Below are 13,838 nucleotides of genomic sequence, written 5' to 3'. Positions count from 1 at the left end.
TGTTTTATTCCGTTGTACATAGGGTCACTATGAGTTGGAACCAACCGGATGGCACCTAACAACACCTCCACCAATCAGGCTGTGCTGATCACCCATTTTTATATCACCTTATCTGCTATCCAAATATCTCTCAGTTATTTCACGGTGTTATCCTGGACATAGAATTTGGAGCAATGGAGACAATGCGTAATCTTAAATTGATTTAAATTCACTTTGATTTAATTTTAGTTAAGATCATTGAGAATACATGTGCCCAGATCCTAAGCATGGCTTTGCCACCTAATATTTCTGTAAGCGGATAAATTACTCAACCTTTTGTGCCTCATAAGTTAAATGGGAATAACAACTAATCAACTTCACAGGGTTGTTGAAAGGAATCTATGAATATACATATAGAGTGTTTAGAGCAATATCTGGCACATGAATGATATAAAAGTGTAAGCTTTCACTAGGTTTGGGAATATAGAATTGGCAGTTGTGTCATTACAGTCATGTCATCTTGGCATAGTTATTACACTTTCTACAACTCAGTTTAAATATTCATAAAATTTAAAAGTCAAAGAGATGATTCATGAGATCCTTCAGCTTCAACAGTTAGTAACTCTGTAGATAATTTATATACTAAATTTCATGGTCAAGCTTATGTTTTTTGTATGGAGGATCTTTAAATACAAATTATTGCTCTAATGAAATAAAAAAAAATTTTTTTAAGTATGTAGTATTTATGTATTTCAATTTCACTGCAATTTCTTTCTGTTTAACGCTCTGTTCTTTTATTCCTTATTGCTACAGAGCATCTCCTGATTCTGAAATATTGTCCATGGAGAACAGTACAGAAGTGACTCAGTTCATTCTGCTAGGACTAACCAATGCCCTTGAACTGCAGATGCCTTTCTTTGTCCTATTCACCCTCATTTACCTCATTAGTTTGTTTGGGAACCTGGGGATGATCTTGTTGATCCTGCTGGACTCTCGTCTCCACTCTCCCATGTACTTTTTCCTTAGTAACCTCTCTTTGGTGGATTTTGGTTACTCCTCAGCTGTTACTCCCAAGGTCATGACTGGGCTCCTCATGGGAGATAATGTCATCTCCTATAATGAATGTGCAGCTCAAATGTTCTTTTTTGTAGCCTTTGCCACTACAGAAAGTTACCTCTTGGCTTCAATGGCCTACGACCGCTATGCAGCAGTGTGTAAACCCCTGCATTACACCACCAGCATGACGACAAGTGTGTGTGCTTCTCTGGCCATAGGTTCCTACATCTGTGGTTTCCTAAATGCTTCCATCCACACTGGGGACACGTTCAGTCTCTCTTTCTGTATGTTCAATGTAGTCCATCACTTTTTCTGTGATATTCCAGCAGTCATGGTTCTTTCTTGCTCTGATAGACATGTAAGTGAGCTGGGTCTTCTTTTTGTGGTTAGCTTCAATATCTTTTTTGCTCTTTTGATAATTTTGATTTCTTACTTTTTCATATTTTTCACCATCCTTAAGATGCATTCTGCAGAGGGATACTGGAAAGCTTTATCCACTTGTGCTTCTCACCTCACTGCTGTCTCCATCTTCTATGGGACAGTCATCTTCATGTACCTACAGCCCAGCTCCAGTCATTCCATGGACACAGACAAAATGGCATCTGTGTTCTATGCTATGGTCATCCCCATGCTGAACCCTCTGGTCTATAGCCTGAGGAATGAGGAAGTCAAGAGTGCATTCAAGAAGGTTGTTGAGAAGGCAAAATTTTCTCTAGGCTTAATCTTGTAACATTGTAGGAACCACAACAACTCAGTTTCATTCCTCACAGATTTTCTCTGTGTAATGGAGCACACAAGGCCCCTACTGTAACTAAAAAAATGTCTGCTGCCTAGGAAAAAAAAAAAAGAAATTTGTCCAGAAGTATAATACCTGAATGAGAATGAAATTCTTAAAAAAAATTTTTAGTATTTTGCTTCCAAACACTTGCTAATTACATTTGATTTATTCACATGTTCCCTACACATGTTCTCTACCATATGCCGTTGTAAGCATATATGTCCTTACAGACACACAAGTCCTTGATTAGAAACATATGAAAGGACTCTATTGGGATTTGTTAAATGAGATGAAAGGAATGTGGCTAGTTTTTAATAAAACTAATTAAAATAAAGAATTGAGATAACAGAATGCAACAGCGATAGTTTTTTTTTTTTTTTTTAATACACATAAAGCACCTGGCACGTGAGTACTGTAGAAGTGTAAGCTGTTAGTAGACTCAAAAGATCAGATCTGGGAGATCAGTTCATTCCAAGCATGTGACCTTGGATAAGTCATTATTCTTTCCTGCAACTCAATTTACTTGAATATAAAATTAAAGTTCGATAGGTGATCCATGAAGATCCTTCAGCTTCAACAGTATGTAATTATAGATAAGTTATCCACTGAATTGTGTTTTCATGCTTATGCTTTAGACTGGAAGAATACCAAAGAATAAATTATTGCTATAATAAAATAAAATAATGCACAGGGTATTATACATTTCAATTTCTGCACAATTACTACTCTGTTTCTTCATTTCTCACTGCCACAGAACATTTTGTGATTTCCAAACAACATCCAGGAAGAACAATGCAGAGGGGCCTGAATTCATCCTACTAGGACTAACCAATGCTTCAGAATTGCAGATCCCACTCTTTATCGTATATACCTCGATGTACCCCATCACTATGAATGGGAGCCTGCAGATGGTTGGGTTGATTTTATGGACTCTCACCTATATACTGTTATGCTCTTTTTCCTCAGTAACCTCTTTTCAGTGGACGTTTGTTCCTCCTTAGCAGTCACTCCAAAGGTCTTGATTAGGTTCCTCATAGGAGATGAAGTCATCTCCTACAATACATGTGCTACTCAGATATTTTTCTTTGCAGTTTTTGCCACTGCGGAAAGTTACCTCTTAGCCTTAATGGCCTGTGGCTGCCATGCGACAGTGTGTAAGCCCCTACATTACACCACCGCCGTGACGACAGGTGTGTATTTGTCTGGCCGTATATGGTTTTCTGAATGCCTCCATCCAAACTGAATACACATTCCATCTCTCCTTCTGTATGTGCAATGTGATCTTTCACTTTTTCTGCAATATTAAAACAATCATGACTCTGTCTTGCTCTGATAAACATATGAGTGAGTTGGTTCTTGTTCTTATATCAAGTTTCAATGTGTTTTTTGCTCTTCAGGTTATCTCGATTTCCTACCTGTTCATATTTTCATCACCCTAAATATGCACTCAGCTGAAGGCTATCAGAAGGCTTTATCCATGTGTGCTTCTCATCTCACTGCAGCCTCCATATTTTATGGGACTGTCATTATATTCTACTTACAGACAAGTTCAGACTCCACAGGACAAAGAAGTGGTAGCCTGCTTCCTTAGAGATTTATAGCCTTGGAAACTCTGTAGGGCAGTTGTACTCTCCCCTATAGGTCACTACCCAGTTGGAGTTGGAATTGACAGCCGTGGGTTTTTTAGCCAAGTTCTGTTTATTCAGTGGAGACCAACAAAATAGCATCTTTGTTCTATACTATGGCCACCTTTATGCCTAACCCTATATAGCCTATCGTTGTTGTCGTTGTTACGTGCCGTCGAGTCGGCTCCGACTCATAGCAACCCTATGCACAACAGAACAAAACACTGCCCAGTCCTGAGCCATCCTCACAATCGTTGTTATGCTTGAGCTCATTGTTGCAGCCACTGTGTCAATCCACTTCATTGAGGGTCTTCCTCTTTCCTGCTGACCCTGTACTCTGCCAAGCATGGTATCCTTTCCCAGGGACTGATCCCTCCTGACAACATGTCCAAAGTATGTAAGACGCAGTTTCGTCATCCTTTCCTCTAAGGAGCATTTCTGGTTGTACTTCTATGACAGATTTGTTCATTCCTTTGGCAGTCCATGGTATATTCAATATTCTTCACCAACACCACAATTCAAAGGCATCAATTCTTCTTTGGTCTTCCTTATTCATTGTCCAGCTTTCGCGTGCATATGATGCGATTGAAAATACCATGGCTTGGGTCAGGTTCACCTTAGTCTTCAAGGTGACATCTTTGCTCTTCAACACTTTGAAGAGGTCCTTTGCAGCAGATTTACCCAATGCAATGAGTCTTTTGATTTCTTGACTGCTGCTTCCATGGCTGTTGATTATGGATCCAAGTGAAATGAAATCCTTGACAACTTCATTCTTTTCTCAGTTTGTCATGATCTTGCTCATTGGTCCAGTTGTGAGGATTTTTGTTTTCTTTATGTTGAGGTGCAATCCATACTGAAGGCTGCTGTGGTCTTTGATCTTCATTACTAAGTGCTTCAAGTCCTATTCACTTTCAGCAAGCAAGGTCGTGTCACCTGCATAACGCACGTTGTTAATAAGTCTTCCTCTAATTCTGATGCCCCATTCTTCTTCATATAGTCCAGCTTCTTGTATTATTTGCTCAGCATACAGATTGAATAGGTATGGTGAAAGAATACAACCCCGACACACACCTTTCCTGACTTTAAACCAATCAGTATCCCCTTGTTCTGTCCAAACAACTGCCTCTTGATCTGCATACAGGTTCCTCATGAGCACAATTAAGTGTTCTGGAATTCCCGTTTTTCACAATGTTATCCATAATTTGTTACGATCCATACAGTCGAATCCCTTTGCATAGTTAAGAAAACACAGGTAAACATCCTTCTGGTATTCTCTGCTTTCAGCCAGGATCCATCTGACATCAGCAATGATATCCCTGGTTCCACGTCCTCTTCTGAAACTGGCCTGAATTTCTGACAGTTCCCTGTTCATATATTGCTGCAGCTGTTTTTGATGATGTTCAGCAAAATTTTGCTTGCATGTGAAATTAATGATATTGTTCTATAATTTCCACATTCGGCTGGATCACCTTTCTTGGGAATAGGCATAAATATGGACCTCTTCCAGTCAGTTGTCCAGGAAGCTGTCTTCCATATTTCTTGGGATAGATGAGTGAGCACCTCCAGTGATGCATCTGTTTGTTGAAACATCGCAATTGTTATTCTATCAATTCCTGGAGCCTTGTTTTTCGCCAATGCCTTCAGAGCAGCTTGGACTTCTTCCTTTAGTACCATTGGTTCCTGATCATATGTCACTTCTTCAAATGTTTGAACATCGACTAATTCTTTTTGGTATAATGGCTCTGTGTATTCCTTCCATCTTCTTTTGATGCTTCCTGCATCATTTAATATTTTCCTAATGGAATCCTTCACTCTTGCAACTCAAGTCTTGAATTTTTTCTTCAGTTCCAATCTCTCCGCAGCCTCTCCAACATTTATTATTTTGTGTTTTTTGGATTAATGCCAGCCTTGTTGGAGTGAATTGGAATCTCATCGTAGTTTTAATTTGCATTTCTCTAATGGCTAATGATCGAGAGCATTTTCTCATGTATCTGTTAGCTGCCTGAATATCTTCTTTAGTGAAGTGTGTGTTCATATCCTTTGCACACTTCTTGATTGGGTTGTTTGTCTTTTTGTGGTTGACTTTTGACAGAATCATATAGATTTTAGAGATCAGGCGCTGGTCGGAGATGTCGTAGCTGAAACTTATTTCCCAGTCTGTAGGTGGTCTTCTTACTCTTTTGGTGAAGTCTTTAGATGAGCATAGGTGTTTGATTTTTGGGGGCTCCCAGTTATCTGGTTTCTCTTCGTCATTTTTGGTAATGTTTTGTATTCTGTTTATGCCTTGTATTAGAGCTCCTAAGGTTGTCCCTATTTTTTCTTCCATGATCTTTATCGTTTTAGTCTTTATGTTTAGGTCTTTGATCCACTTGGAGTTACTTTTTGTGCATGGTGGGAGGTATGGGTCCTGTTTCATTTTTTTGCAAATGGATATCCAGTTATGCCAGCACCACTTGTTAAAAAGACTATCTTTTCCCCAATTAACTGACACTAGGCCTTTGTCAATTATCAGCTGCTCATATGTGGATGGATTCATATCTGGGTTCTCAATTCTGTTCCATTGGTCTATGTGCCTGTTGTTGTACCAGTACCAGGCTGTTTTGACTACTGTGGCTGTGTAATAGGTTCTGAAATCAGGTAGAGTGAGGCCTCCCACTTTCTTCTTCTTTTTCAGTAATGCTTTGCTTATCCGAGGCTTCTTTCCCTTCCATATGAAGTTGGTGATTTGTTTCTCCATCACATTAAAAAATGACATTGGAATTTGGATCGGAAGTGCATTGTATGTATAGATGGCTTTTGGTAGAATAGACATTTTTACTATGTTAAGTCTTCCTATCCATGAGCAAGGTATGTTTTCCCACTTAAGTTCGTCCTTTTTAGTTCCTTGTAGTAGTACTTTGTAGTTTTCTTTGTATAGGTCTTTTACATCTTTGGTAAGATTTATTCCTAAGTATTTTATCTTCTTGGGTGCTACTGTGAATGGTATTGATTTGGTTATTTCCTCTTCGATGTTCTTTTTGTTGATGTAGAGGACTCCAAGTGATTTTTGTATGTTTATCTTATAACCTGAGACTCTGCCAAACTCTTCTATTAGTTTCAGTAGTTTTCTAGAGGATTCCTTAGGGTTTTCTGTGTATAAGATCATGTCATCTGCAAATAGAGATAATTTTACTTCCTCCTTGCCAATCCGGATGCCCTTTATTTCTTTGTCTAGCCTAATTGCTCTGGCTAGGACCTCTAGCACAATGCTGAATAAGAGTGGTGATAAAGGGCATCCTTGTCTGGTTCCCGTTCTCAAGGGAAATGCTTTCAGGCTCTCTCCATTTAGAGTGATGTTGGCTGTTGGCTTTCCTTCAATTCCTATTTTGGTGAGAGTTTTTATCATAAATGGGTGTTGGACTTTGTCAAATGCCTTTTCTGCATCAATTGATAAGATCATGTGGTTTTTGTCTTTTGTTTTATTTATGTGGTGGATTACATTAATGGTTTTTCTAATATTAAACCAGCCTTGCATACCTGGTATAAATCCCACTTGGTCATGGTGGATTATTTTTTTTGATATGTTGTTGAATTCTATTGGCTAGAATTTTGTTGAGGACTTTTGCATCTATGTTCATGAGGGATATAGGTCTCTAATTTTCTTTTTTTGTAATGTCTTTACCTGGTTTTGGTATCAGGGAAATGGTGGCTTAATAGAATGAGTTAGGTAGTATTCTGTCATTTTCTATGCTTTGAAATACCTTTAGTAGTAGTGGTGTTAACTCTCCTCTGAAAGTTTGGTAGAACTCTGCAGTAAAGCCATCCGGGTCAGAGCTTTTTTTTGTTGGGAGTGTTTTGATTACCGTTTCAATCTCTTTTTTTGTTATGGGTCTATTTAGTTGTTCTACTTCTGATTGTGTTAGTTTAGGTAGGTAGTGTTTTTCCAGGAATTCATCCATTTCTTCTAGGTTTGCAAATTTGTTAGAGTACGATTTTTCATAATTATCTGATATGATTCTTTTCATTTCAGTTGGGTCTGTTGTGATGTGGCCCATCTCGTTTCTTATTCGGGTTATTTGTTTCCTTTCCTGTATTTCTTTAGTCAGTCTGGCCAATGGTTTATCAATTTTGTGAATTTTTTCAAAGAACCAGCTTTTGGCTTTGTTAATTCTTTCAATTGTTTTTCTGTTCTCTAATTCATTTAGTTCAGCTCTAATTTTTATTATTTGTTTTCTTCTGGTGTTTGATGGATTCTTTTGTTGCTCACTTTCTGTTTGTTCAAGTTGTAGGGACTGTTCTCTGATTTTGGCTCCTTCTTCTTTTTGTATGTGTGCATTTATCGATATAAATTGGCCTCTGAGCACTGCTTTTGCTGTGTCCCAGAGGTTTTGATAGGAAGTATTTTCATTCTCGTTGCATTCTATGAATTTCCTTTTTCCCTAAGGGAGGTCACAGAGCCTTTACCTGAGCTCTATAAAATAGCCACTGCCCTGGCGTGAACTTCCTGAGTCTGCTTTATTCTTCATAGTCTTCATTAACACTCGGCTATTTGGTATATTTACTTGTTCACCTATTCTTCTATCTCCCTCAACTTCAATGGAAACTCACTAAGAGTAGTAGCTTAATCTGGTTTATTCACCATTCTACCAATAGTACCTAATAGGTATGTCAGTCTCATAGAGATTGTCAATAAATATTTTTTAAATGAACAAATGAATTAATCTTTGCATCCAGTTGTATCACTGTGCTTAATCGTTGAGACACTGAAGATTTTAATTAACCATACATAATATAAACCTTTTAGATTAAATTTTACAGAATCTCAAGAAACATGGCAGGGTTTCTGCTTTGTTGAATTTATCTCTATTCTCAGTGCTTACAATCACAGCTTTAAAGAAAATGATTTTCTAAAAATCACACTATCCAATGGATTATCTCAAATAAACTCTATTTTTTACTTAAGAGTTATGTTTCATTAAGTGAAAGTAACGTATCATAAATTCTTTTTAAACCCTAAAAAAAAACCCACTGCCATCGAGTTGATTCCGACTCATAGCAACCCTATAGGACAGAGTAGAACTGCCCGATAGAATTTCCAAGTAGTGCCTGGTGGATTCGAACTGCCAACCTCTTGGTTAGCAGCTATAGCACTTAACCACTACGTCACCAGGGTTTCCTGTAAATTCTATTTAGTAATAATAAAAAGACAAAGTATGAGACGATTTAAGAGTTTTGAGATTTTCTATTGTTCTGGAGCCTGTTGAGATTGCATTTCTAGGAATTTGTCCATTTCATATATGTTATCTAATTTGTTGGTGTACAATCATTCATGGTATTCTCTTAAGATCCACTTATTTCTGTAAAATTTTGTGTTAATGCCCTTGCATTAATTTCTGATTTTAGGTATTGCATTTTCTCTTATTCTAGCTAAGTGTTTGTCAATGTTATTCCTCTATTCAAGGAACCAACTTTTGGTTTTGATTCCCTTTATTTATTTATTTTCTATTCTCAATTTTATTTGGAGCCCAGGTGGTGCAGTGGTTAAGAGCTTGACTGCTAATCAAAAGGTCAGCATTCCAAATCCACCTGCCACTCCTTGGAAGCCCTAAGGGGAGGTTCTACTCTGTCCTATAGGGTCACTATGAGTTGGAACCGACTTGATAGCAATGTTTTTTTTTTTCATTTATTTCTGCTCTAATCTGTGTTATTTCCCTCATTCTGATAGCCCTGGGATTAGCTGGTTCTTCTTTTTCTAGTTCCTCAAGGAGTAGGCTATTGATCTAAGATCTTTCTCTTTTTTAGTGTAGGCATTTAAACCCTCCCTCAAAAAAAAAAAAAAAGAGACCCATTTGGTTTTGTGGTCAGCCACAGGTTTGACGAGATTACATTAAACCTATATCTAAACTGCCTTCTTTAAACTCATCTTTCACTTGATCACTAGTGATCAAGTAAAACTTTTGGTATTATCCATATTTCCAACAAAGTTTATTCTGACAGTTTTTGCTCAACCTTGGTGTTCCTATGTTGGAATGGGCCCTTGGAATTCTCAACTCTGCATTATTTTCTGCCTCTTTCTTGATAGGACACTTATTATTGCATTCAGAGCTCACTGAATTATCAAGGGTACTCTCTCCAATATTTAGATCTTTAACTAGATCAGCAAAGTCTTTTTCACATATGGTAACATACATAGGTTTCAGGGACTAGGGCCTGTATTTGTGGACCATTATTGAGCTTATTGCAGATTTGTTTTCACTTGTATTATATGTACATCACACAGATTGTCTGAGAAGATGAGGCCATGTTGTACATGGTCACTCAATGTTACAGGCTATTGTAGGCTTCAACATTGGAGCCTATTGCCTCCTCAGTCACCATGGCAAAAGAGGAGACAACTGGAGGGGTGTTCATATGCTTTAACCCACCCAGAAATGACGTATGGGAATTCTTTCCACAGTTCAATGCCTAGGAGAAGTATATAACTCTGCCTAGAAGCAAAGTGGCAGGCACACATGGGTAAACAGTTGAAATGTCTGAGTACCACTATTTGTGTGATCTATGCTATACCAACATTTATAAATAATGAAATAATAATATTTAATCTTGTGGCACCTGATAAGTGCTAGATATTATACACACATACACACACACACACATATACATATACATATTGTTCTTGAGGCAGTTCTTGTTAGGTACCATCTAGTCGGTTCCAACTCATAATGATCCTATGAAAAACAGAACAAAACACTGTCCATTTCTGCGTCATCCTCACAATCTTGGCTGTGTTTGAGGCAATTGTTGCAGCCACTGTGTCAATTCATCTCTTTGAGGGTCTTCTTTTTTGCTTACCCTCTACTTTGCATGCATGATGTCCTTCTCCGAGGACTGGTCCCTCTTGGTACCATGACCACAGTATGTGAGACGAAGTGTTGCCATCCTTCTTTCTAAGGAGCATTCTGGCTATACTTCTTTCAAGACAAATTTGTTTGTTCTTCTGGCAGTCCATGGTATATTCAATATCCTTGGCCAACACCATAATTCAAAGGCCTTAATTCTTCGGTCTTCCTTACTAATTGTCTCAATTTTGCAGGCACATGTGGTGATTGAAAATACTATGGCTTGGTATTTTACATATGTATAAACACACACACGTATTTATATAATCTCATTAAATAAACTCATTATATTTAATCTCATTACATAAAGTCTCATTATATAATCTAATTATATATGCATAATCTTATTTATATATTAATCTTATTAATATATATATTCTCAAGGAGTCCTGCTGGTACAATGATTACATGCTCAGATACTAACCAAAAGGTGGGTGCTTCGAACACTCCCAGAAGTTCTCCAGGAGAAGACTTGACAATCTACACCTATAAAGATGACAGCCTAGGAAACCCTATGGGACAGTTGTACTATGTCATACAGGGCCACTATGAGTCAGAATTGACTCAATAGCACATAACAACAAAAACGTATGTATAATCTCATTAGCTTCTGGAAAATCTTATGAGGGATATATTATTTCTCTCTTTATAGATGAGAATCTGAAGTTCGAAGGGCATAAATCACTCCCTGAGTTTAAGGCTAATCCATCTTACTGCATAGAACAAATTTTCAACTTTTATACTTGCCTGCACTAAATAGGGTGCAATAAGTTAGACTGAGAGTCTGTGCTCAAAGGTGGCTGTATAGAATAAGGAATTGATCTATCTCATTTGCTGGAAAAAAAATTTCCAGGCCTCATCTGTATTGTTAAGGCAAATGGATGTTTCAAAAAATGATTTTTATAAGAAGACTTATTGAGACTTCTTTGAGATAGAGCAAAAAACGTAATGAAATAAAAATCAAATGCAATTTAAAAAACCTTACTATAACAAGTCCTGGCAAAGATCTGAAACAATTTGAATACATTTTTGATTGAATACAGAATGGTAGAGCCACTTCAGAAAACAGTTCTTCCGTTTCTTATAAATTAAACATACACTTAGAACATTTCCAAGCAATCCAACTACTACATATTTATTCAGATGAAATGTGAAATGTGAAAACTAAAACCTAGTTTTACACAAAACACTTTAGGCAAATGTTTAGAGTGGTTTTATTTGTAATCACTAAAAACTGCAATCAACACAAATGATCCTCCACTGGGGGATGAATAAGCAGTGTGTGATGTCAGATAATGGAATACAAATCAACAAAAAAAAGGACGCCACCACTGATACAGGTAACGACATGGATGGACTTCAAATGCATTACGCTAAGTGAAAGAAAACCACAAAGACTAGGATTTCATTTATTTGACATTCTTGGCAAAACCATGTGAAAATGCTACAGTTTAGTGGTTGCCAGGAGCAATGGGTGGGTGAAGGTGTTGACTAAGAAACTTGAGGAAATTAGTTTAGTTGATTAACCTGTTCTATGTTGTGATTGTAGTAGTGGTTACATGACCATTGACATTAAACGAAGTCTTAGAATTATACGCTCAAATCTGTGGATATTGCTGTATGTAAATTATACATAATTAGAAAGTGGAGAGAAAAGAAAGAAATGATAACATGTAATGCACAAACGTGTGCACACTGCACTGAACATATCCACCTAGGTCCCCGTGGGCAATATGATTGCTTCTTCTGTAGCTAATTGAGATGCGGAGCCATAGGTGCCCTCATGGAAGGCACCCCTGAGAGTTCTGTGTCTTTATAACTCCCTCCTGGTTTTCATGCATTAGCCTCTGAAATCACAACATCACTCCATGTGGCATCAACCGCAGGGACTGAATTGTGTACAGAACCCCTTTGGTAACCATTTATTCAAAATAATGTTAGCTGTTGTTAGCTCACATGCAACTTTTCCCCAAACTGAGTATTTGCACTGGGTTTTTTTTTTGTTTGTTTTTATCCAACTACAGTCAGGGAAGCACCCCAAAAGAAAAATTATATTGAATGACTCTTCTTCATGAGTTGCCTATATTATCAAGGGTAATCTCTTCTATCACTAGATCTTTAACTAGACCAGAAAAGTCTTTTTCATATAAGGTAACATTTACAGGTTCCAAAGATTAGGGCCTGGTATCTTTGGAGACAATTATTGAGCCTATATTGCAGATTTGTTTTTCACTTATGCCATTGCATGTAGATCACTCAGATCATCTGGGGTGGGAAGGCCTCCTGCTATACTCAGTTACTTTAAGTTACAGGTTTCAACGTAAGTAGCTGCACCTGCTGGAGCCTGCTTCTTCCTCAGTCACCACGGCAAGAGAAGAGACAACTGGACGGTTGTTCATATGCTTGAACCTACCCTGAAATGACATGTATTTGCTCTTTACTACCATAATTCTGTGAAGTATGTGGGAGACACATTTTATTATGTTTGTCTTACAAATAAGGAGGAGGTAAGTGACCCCTCCAAGGGCAGAGAAACAATTCTCGTACATGCAAAACTTTGACCCACGTTTCCTGACTGCATGTTAGTGTTGTTTACTCCATCTTTCACTGCCTTAAAGATCTTGGAACCTTTTGACCAGTAACTGAGAGACAGAGCTTCTCTCATAGTACCAATGCATTATCTCATGGCTGAATTTCTGATTTCAAACTCACAATTCAGAATTGCTTTTCTTTTTCTAACAGAAATCCAGGTAAGCTTTTTATTTCATGTAAAATTTTAATGAGTAGTGAAATCCATGTTAAAGCAGCTGAAAGTTATATCTGAGTTATTTGATCCCAGAATAGGATGTTTTAAATATTTTTCTAAAACAGTGAGGTGAGGCTGGGGTAGAAATATCAAAACTTCCATCAGAACGGAGTTAAGTGATACTTATGAAACATCACGTTGTTTTCCAAAAGAATAGGGACAAATAATAATAATAATAAGATAAATGATACTCTAAGTAGTTGGTAATTTCTTGTTGTTCACTACCTGTCAGCCTCTAATTAAAGGTAAAAACTTCTAACTGAAGGTTGAAAACAAACTAAAAAAAAGAAAAAACTAGAGAGTAAATAGAGGGGTCTTAACTGAATAGTAAGATCCATACTCTATTTTAACCTTCATTCCATAATCTCGCCCTTATTATTAGTAGCACATCTACAAACACTGACAGTTGAGGTGACTAAATAGGACAGCTTTCTGTTTGCTCAAAACTAGGTTTAAACAGTGAATTTTGAATCTTACTAGCTATGTAATTGTAGAAGATAGCATAGCTTTTTGAATCCTCAATGGCAAAACAGGAATAATAACACTACATATCTTTCAAAGTTATTCTGAGGATTAATTGAAAAGATGTGTCTGCATACATATATTATCCTTGGTTGTTGAACATAATGTTTGCTTAATGTGGTTATGTGTTAAAGGTTGGCAAACATAAGACCTTTATAACTCAGGCTTCTGAAGTGAACCTGTGTAAGGATTAG

General features: G+C 37.3%; 1 protein-coding gene and 1 pseudogene across 1 annotated transcript; both read left to right on the top strand.

The window, feature by feature from the left end:
- Positions 1 to 817: 817 nt before the first annotated feature.
- LOC126080846 (olfactory receptor 5B3-like) lies at positions 818 to 1,765 on the top strand. Its single transcript, XM_049892034.1, has one exon. It carries the CDS (start codon positions 821 to 823, stop codon positions 1,763 to 1,765), a length of 945 nt encoding a protein of 314 aa, XP_049747991.1. The 5' UTR covers positions 818 to 820.
- A 604-nt stretch (positions 1,766 to 2,369) lies between these two features.
- LOC126080601 (olfactory receptor 5B17-like) lies at positions 2,370 to 13,838 on the top strand (annotated as a pseudogene).

Source organism: Elephas maximus, chromosome 7 (genome assembly GCF_024166365.1).
Source record: "Elephas maximus indicus isolate mEleMax1 chromosome 7, mEleMax1 primary haplotype, whole genome shotgun sequence".
Classification (NCBI taxonomy): domain Eukaryota; kingdom Metazoa; phylum Chordata; class Mammalia; order Proboscidea; family Elephantidae; genus Elephas; species Elephas maximus.
This window is presented reverse-complemented; position numbering and strand designations above follow the sequence as displayed.

Excerpts from the sequence above, each read along its gene's own strand:
- LOC126080846 (XM_049892034.1), top strand. The coding sequence starts at position 821 with ATGGAGAACAGTACAGAAGTGACTCAGTTCATTCTGCTAGGACTAACC.